The 7,508-nt window shown below is 54.7% G+C and overlaps 1 protein-coding gene across 1 annotated transcript; it reads right to left on the bottom strand.

Moving 5' to 3' along the window:
* Nucleotides 1–1,238: 1,238 nt before the first annotated feature.
* On the bottom strand, nucleotides 1,239–5,896 carry LOC105106356 (intestinal-type alkaline phosphatase). The gene is made up of 11 exons (XM_031452408.2): nucleotides 5,499–5,896; nucleotides 5,282–5,398; nucleotides 5,054–5,169; nucleotides 4,682–4,856; nucleotides 4,431–4,603; nucleotides 4,048–4,182; nucleotides 3,888–3,960; nucleotides 3,630–3,764; nucleotides 3,352–3,543; nucleotides 3,031–3,147; nucleotides 1,239–2,903 (listed from the first exon to the last, which is right to left on the bottom strand). Exons 1-11 carry the CDS (start codon nucleotides 5,566–5,568, stop codon nucleotides 2,581–2,583), a joined length of 1,626 nt encoding a protein of 541 aa, XP_031308268.2. The 5' UTR covers nucleotides 5,569–5,896; the 3' UTR covers nucleotides 1,239–2,580.
* Between the last annotated feature and the right edge of the window lie 1,612 nt (nucleotides 5,897–7,508).

The raw sequence follows: 7,508 nt of genomic DNA, 5'->3' as shown, positions 1-7,508 counted from the left end.
GGAAAGTTATAGCAGGGAAGATATATTTCACCAGTTAAGGCCTTGTTTGAATAAAACAACGTCATGTGGGGAAAACAGTGTAAGTACACCCACTGGTGGAACAGCTACTCGGAAAGGAGTTTTTGAAAAAGCATTCTGGATGAGGAAAGGGTGCAGAGGCAGCAGAACTTGGAAAACTCACTGCTTGGCCCATCCATGGTCAAACCATTGCAGGAAAGAGCTCGGAAATTTGAGGGCATGTAAAAGGCTGCAGGAGCCATAAAACTTGGTTTTATGACGTTACAGCCATTGGCCATAACGTCATAAAACCAAGATTGTCCTAGTGGAGGAGAAACTTTATGATAGGTTCAGGGTAGTAAGATTGGGGTGACCATGTAACCTTTTCAGATCAACCACACAGAATGACTCATCTTTACAGCAAAATATTGAAGAATCATGAGTCCTGCCCTCCTTCCCAAATTCCTTTCCTTCTTAAAGACCAATGTGCTGATATTTCTAGAGGTGACAAGAGCTCTCAGCTTAGGCACCCTGTAAAAAGCATGAAAAAATAACCACACTTTCTGTGTATCTGCCTCCTCCAGGTAAAGACGTTGACAATGTGTCCATGAAGGACACACGATTTTGTGGCCAATAATGTATTTGACTGACAAAATCTCTCATGCCTACACTTACAAAAAGCTTGGAAACAGAAACTGTGTTTTAATATTTAGATATAGTTTGCGTACCACAAAATTCACCCTTTTAAAGTGTATAATTCTGTGGTTTTTAGAATATTCAACATTGTGCAAGGAGATCCACTCCTAATTCCAGAATATTCTATTTTTAAAATCTGCCTCTTTAAAATGTAGAGTTCCCCTGAGTTTTGAATCCATTTATGAAGCATAAACAAGCAGCACTTTCCCTTTCGTTTGTGAGACCAACTAACTCACCACAGGGAAGACAGAAACACACTAGCTGCGTTTTAACAAAATCCTTTGCATAATTGGTGGATGGAGTTAAAAAATGAGTAGGATGATTTAGTAAGTCCAGCAGGTGATGCCCTTCTTCCATTCAGCCCCATGGTTTTGTGACAGCCACTGAAACCCAGAGGTGGAATAAACTGCCCTGTGAGCCTGGCCTTCAAATTGATGTCGTACAGTGTTCAATCAAAATTTTAGTAAATAAGGATGCTTACTCAATCATATTAACATTTCTAATGAAAGAAAAATCTCTTTCCCCTCCTTTATAAATGTGCAAAGAATTTTGTCATTTTGTAAAATTTATTGGGAAACATGGCTCGCTTCACCTTTATATAATTCTCTGAAATGTTCCCTTTGGGTGGGTTAGATCCTCACTAAGTATAGTTACATTAGAGTGGATGCTCCAGAATGTCTTCAGACAGAGGTCAGAAATGTCTGGAGTCAGCACTTCCTCTCTGGTTTCTCAGCTCCACCCATCCCCCTAGCACATCAAAAACAGACAGAACAGACTCTTCTCCCCTCAGTAGCCAGCAGAATGTGCTCAGAGTCAGGTCCTGTTAGGCCTCTGCTCAAAGCCTTCCCAGCACACACCACACTCTGGATAAGGTTCAACCTCCTCCCCCATCTGCCCGCAGCCCTCCTCATCCCTCAGGGGCTTTCACCTGCTCCACCTGCCCCAGTCCCCCCAGCTCTGATCCAGCTCCTGGCCTCCAGCTGCATTTGCTGACGCTGCCTCAGGGCCCTTGCACTGCTGTTCCTTCTGCGTTGCTCAAGCTCTCACTTCCTTGGGTCTCTGCTCAGGGTTCTGCTCCTCAGGCAGCCCCCCCTGACCTCCTGCTCCGAATTATCCCCCACTTTTCCCACAGACACACACTGTGCCCCTACTCACTAAGGATTTTTCTTTCTAGAACATAGCACTACTGGCATCGCACTGTGTAACAGTTTATTTGATGACTGCGTTCTCCCTCCCAGGAGGGCAGGGAATCTGCCCTGACCCACAGCTCCATGGCTGCTCCTTGGATCTCCCAGCCTGGAATGGGCACTGTGAGGGCCACCATAACAGTAGCTGAGTGACTTGGGACAGTTGCCTCTCCCTTCTGTGTTACCCTTCTCTGTAATGGTACCACTGGGTTTCTAGCAGGGGCAGTTGAGGACTCTCTGTTAAAGTCTCTCTGGGCAGCCTGACCCCAGCAGCCTCCTTGGCCAGCAAGGTGCCTGCAGGGGCAGTTCCAAGAAGACACGAAGCGCTCCCCTCCAGGCCCACCTAAAGGGGCCTGGAGAATTGTAGAGGGTTAGGGACACCGGTGGAACTGGGCCCCCCTGGCCCTCAGGCAGGGTGATGGGTGGGTTGGGGGGCAGGAGGGAGGGTCTGCATGGTCTGAGTGGCCTCTCTTCTAGGGGTGCAGGGTGACAGCACAAAATCCAGGAGGACCATGGTTGTCACAGGAAAATCATGGCCTCAGCCTCCAGGGAGGTCCAGCGCCACCTAGAGGCTTCAGGATGAGGCCCCTTTATTGGTCGGCATTGGATGCCTGGCAGAGGGTTCAAGTGTGGCCTCAGTGGGTGGTGGCTGGGATGGCGCTCCGGGTGGGAACTCTGAGGTGGCAGTTCCGTTAGGACGTCAGTGCAGGGCGGGCAGCAGCAGCAGCGCCCCGCCCAGCAGCGCCAGGGAGGGAGGGCAGACGGCCGGCCCCGGGTGCGCGGCGGCGGTGGGGCTGGCGGGCGTCTGCACGGCGGCGGTGGGGCTGGCGGGGGTCGGCAGGCTGCAGTCGGTGTAGGGCTCGATGCAGGCGGCGAAGGCCATGACGTGCGCCACGAAGCTCTGCTCCTGCACGCCGTGCACCAGGTGCGCCTGCGGGCCGCGCGCGAACACCGCCACGTCCTCGCCGCCGTGGGTCTCGCTGGACAGGGGCACGGCCGCCTGCTGCCGGTACGTGGGGTCCCCTGGGCGGAGGGTGCGGGGTCAGGACGGCGGGGAGGCGGGCCTCACTCCCGCGACTTCCTGGCCATGTTCCCCCTCCTCTCCTCCCCTCCTCCCCTCTCCCTAAAAAATCCCACTGGCTGCGCTCACTGCTCTCGCTTTTGTCGACATCCGGCCTTGCGCCCCCGCTGAGCTGGTACCCAGGGCCATTGCCGTAAAGGATGGATGTGTAGGACTTGCCATCAGAGGCCTTGCCATCTGCCAGCCCTGCAGGGAGTAGAGGACCTGGTGATCACACTGACCACAGCCTTTGGAGAGCCTCCTGTGTGCTGAGACCATTCACCGGCTTAACCCGCCCCAGACCCCTGCTGGGCGGTTGTTGTTATTACCCCATTTGACAGGTGAATCTGGCTCAGAGCAATTCCTGCTTATAATTTAGGAAATAGCAGCTGCCACTCTCCCTGGACTTACCGACAACTGAGCTCCCCCGCAGTGGATAGCCACCGTAAGTGAAGACGTGAGAGTGGTCAGCGGTGACAAGGGTCAGTGTGTCATTTTCGCTTGTGAGCTGGCTGGTCTTGTCAATGGCATTGTCGAACTCGATAGCCTCCGTCAGTGCCCTATAAGCTACGTTTTCATGGTGACCATGGTCAATGCGGCCTCCTGCAGGAAGGAAACAGAAAGGTGTGTGTTGCCAAACCTACCCTGACTGCCCCTTCCCTCCTCTGCTCAGTAAGGCTGCCACTCACCCTCTACGAAGAGGTAGAAGCCACGGGGGTTCCTGCTCAGCAGGCGCAGGGCTGCCTCCGTCATCTCTGCCAGGGATGGGTCCTTGGTGAAGTCTCGCTGGACCTCATATTTCATGTCTGCAGGCTCAAAGAGGCCTGTGGGAAAGCCAGCAGTGACCAGCAATGGGGAGGGTCAGTGGCCCATGTCTCTGCACATGCTGGGCCGTCTGAAGACCCCTAAGACCTGGGGAGGACAGTGGGGGTGAGTGGGGTCATTACCCATGAGATGTGTTACACTGGAGTCATTGGACGCCTGCATGAGTGCTGTGCGGTTCCACACATACTGGGCACCCTGGGAGGGGCAGAACCAGGTCTCAGCCCATATTTCTGCACCCTCAACCCTGCCCGCTGCACCCCTGCACCCGTGAGCCCCCATCACCTGGTGCTTGGCCTGCCACTCCTGCACCAGGTTTCGCTTATCCTTCCGGACTCCGTTCCGACTGTCATCCTGTGGGTACTCAGGGTCTGGGGTCCCCTCAGGAAACATGTATTTTCGGCCTCCACCCAGGATCACCTGGGCACAGAGATTAGGGCAGGTGGGCTTGGGGCCTGGCTAACCCCTTGCTCCCTCCTCAGACAGCCCTTAGCCCCCCCACCAGGTCTATGGGGATGGCCTGTCTCCACCTGTACCTCCTAGAGTCACCTTGACCCCAACCTCACGGAGACCCTGGCAGGCTCCAGGGCTGTGGGTTGCCTGGGACTGTGGTGGGTGTGGGTCCCTCCCCCTCTGCCCAGCCCCGCCCCTTGCCCGCCCTGTCGCACATCAATGTCCATGTTGTTGATGAGCTGCGTGGCGATGTCCTGGCAGCCCTGCGTCTTCGCATCAGCAGACAGGTCGGCATCTGAGTACCAGTTGCGGTTCACTGTGTGTGCGTAGGTGCCGGCTGGAGAGGCATGCTGCACCCTTGTGGTGGTCACGATTCCCACGGACTTCCCTGTGGGTGGCAGAGGTCAGGATGGGCCCCTGGGGTCTCTGGGTCTGCCCCCACCCCCAAAGCTGGCCCCACGCCAACCTGCTTTCTTGGCCCGGTTCATCACAGAGGTGACCTCATTGCCACGTGTCGTGTTGCACTGGTTGTAGCGGGCAGCTGCACTTACACCAATGGTCTTCATGTTGCCCTTGACCCCGCACAGGTAGGCGGTAGCCGTGCCAGCGCTGTCTGGCACATGCTTGTCCACGTTGTAAGTCTGGGGACAGAGATGCCTTCAACTCTGCTCGGGGTAGACACCCAGATCCTGACTTACCCAGGCCCTGGGGCCCATTCCCACTGTCCCTGGGCCCTAACTCAGGCCCCAGCCCTCCTGGGGTCCTCCTTCCTGCCAGGTTCCCTAACCCCAAACCCACCCCGCTAGGGTAGAGCTCCCTGAGGTCACCCAGCCCTTACCTTGGACAGAGCCAGGTACGGGAATTGGTCCATGACCAGGGGTGTCTCAGGTCCAGGCTTGCCACTCATCTGCCCCTTCAGGATCCGAGTGGCTGTCACCGTGGACACCCCCATCCCTGAAGGTGCACATGTCAGGCCTGAGTCCCCAGGGCTGGCCTGTGTTTGCCAGAAGCCATGGGTTCCAGGTTTGTGGGAGGTATAGGAGGTGGACAAGCCTAGCATACTCACCATCCCCCAAGAAGATAATGAGATTCTTGGCGGCCGTCTGGATGGGTTGCAGCTTCTTAGCGGCGTCCAGGGCCTGGGCTGCCTGGCGGTTCCAGAAGGCTGGGTCTTCTTCCTCAACTGGCCAAGGGGAATGTTGAGGGCAGGTCAGGCTTAGGGCAGCGGCCTGAGTGTGGGGGTGGGGCATTTCGAAGTCGGGGACTGGGAGATGCCTCATTACCTGGGATGACACCAAGGGAGAGCCGAAGCCCCAGCCCCAGCAGCAGCAGCAGCACCCAGGCCCCCTGCATGCCTGTGTGATGTCGGAGGCGGGGGAGGCCAGATCTTGAGCAAGGTTGAGACACAGGGTATCAGGTTTGGTACAAGCTTTCTGAGCTTAAATCAGTGGAGAATTTCATCCCTGCTGTAAAAGGCTCCATGTCCCTCCCAGTGCCCGCGGTGACCACACCCTGCCCTTGCCCCCTGTGACATTAAGCCATATTGCCAGAAGGAATGTGGCAGGGTGTGGCTGAGGAAGCAGGGATCCTGAAAAGGTCCATCCCTCACAGGATGGTCACCAGCTGTCTCTCAGGGGAGGGGATTACAGGGCAGATGTCCTTTGCCTGAGGGGCATTTGCAAGGTCCTGACAGGGGCCACTCCCAGGCCCCTGCTCACCAAGTCCTGTGTTAGAACCATCACTCCTGCATTCATTTCATCTCTTCAGAGCTTTCTGAAAGTCAGCTTTGGTCTGGTTGGGTCTGGGTGACTAGGGAGGTGGGGTTCTAAGCACCCAGCCTGGGCCAAGGGCCTGATTTGGATCCTGATGCTGTGAGTCAGGGTGACACCCAGGGTGGCCTGTCTGCCCTGCCAGCCACTCAGAATCTCACCAGGCCTGACTGGGCAGGTGAGGTGGTCACTGGGCTAGAAGGGGCCCCAGGAGCCAGGCCCAGAGTTCCCCTGCTGTGGAAAATGGTGGGACTGGTAAAAATAGAGCGGGGACCTTGTCTGTGCCTCCAGTTACTGAAGGCTGGCTGGGCAGGCATTGCTGTGTGTGTATGTGGTGCGGGGTGGGGGGTGTTGGGATGGGAGTCTGTCAGGCAGGTTGGGTCGAGTGCACTGTACATGAAATTGACCTCTCCTCCCTTGGACAGGTAGATGAAATGCAGGGGTGAGTCTGTTCCCTCCACAGGCAGTGCACACTCACAGATACAGCTTCTGATAAGGAGCTAAGAGATTCCAGTGGGCCCCAGGTGGGTTCAAAGTCTTATTCTAATCCAGGAATCCCACTTCTGGGTATATATTTAAAAGAATTGAAAGCAGGATCTAGGAGAGGTATTTGCACACCCAGCTTGTAGCAGCGTGTTCACTGTAGTCAAAGGTACAGGCAACACAAGTGTGCAGCAACAGGTGAATGGTTGAACAAGATGTGACAAGCTCTACAATGGATCATTACTTGTCTTTAAAAAGGAAGGAAATTCTGGCACATGCTACAACACGGATGAACCTTGAGAACATGATGCTTAATGAAGTAAGCCCGTCACAGAGATGAATACTGTGTGATTCTACTTACACCGGGTATCTCAAGTAGTCAAGCGCATAGAAATAGAAAGTTGGATGGTGGCTGCCAGGAGCTGGGAGGAGGGGACTGGGGATTCCTTGTTTAATGGATGCAGAGTTTCAGTTTTGCATGGTGACAAAGTTCTGGAGATTGTGGCTCTACATGTGAATATACTTAACACCACTGAACTGTACACCTAAAAATGGTTAAGATGATAAATTTTATGTTGTGTTGCTTTTTTTTTTTTTAACCACAATTAAGACTTAAAACACATTCCTCCCGGCCTTGCCCACCGCAGTGGACCGTGGTCGACCCCTTGCACCCAGGCCTCCTTACACCTGAGCCAACCTGCGCTGGTCGCCAGCATCTCCCTGCCCAGCCCCACCCCCAGCCTCCCTCCCTTCAGGCAGCGCTTCCTGGGTCCTCCTCCCTCCGCCTGCTGTTCACCAGCTCACCTTGCTGACCCTGCTTATCCTCTAGCTCTCAGAAGAAATATCAGCTTGGAGGCATCCTTCCTGGCCTTTGTGAGTTGTCCCCATCACTCCTTTATCTCTTTAGTCTTGTTGTGGAAGGAAAGTTCTTGGGCTAAAGGTCAGGGGAGACTAACTCCTGGGCAGGCCCTTAATTAATTAATTGGTGTCTTTTACCAGGCCGTAGGTTAAAGGTTGGTTGCTCCGAGATTAGTCTTCATT

Source organism: Camelus dromedarius, chromosome 4 (genome assembly GCF_036321535.1).
Source record: "Camelus dromedarius isolate mCamDro1 chromosome 4, mCamDro1.pat, whole genome shotgun sequence".
NCBI lineage: Eukaryota > Metazoa > Chordata > Mammalia > Artiodactyla > Camelidae > Camelus > Camelus dromedarius.
The sequence above is the reverse complement of the archived record's forward strand: the minus strand, read 5'-3'. Positions and strand labels throughout refer to the sequence as shown.

Bases quoted from the DNA above. Each gene is read 5' to 3' on its own strand.
- LOC105106356 (XM_031452408.2), bottom strand. From the start codon at position 5,568: ATGCAGGGGGCCTGGGTGCTGCTGCTGCTGCTGGGGCTGGGGCTTCGG. The intron at 5,170-5,281 runs GTGAGTATGCTA...GTGCACCTTCAG, and splicing joins CATTATCTTCTTGGGGGATG to GGATGGGGGTGTCCACGGTG. The intron at 4,857-5,053 runs GTAAGGGCTGGG...CTCTGTCCCCAG, and splicing joins CGTACCTGGCTCTGTCCAAG to ACTTACAACGTGGACAAGCA.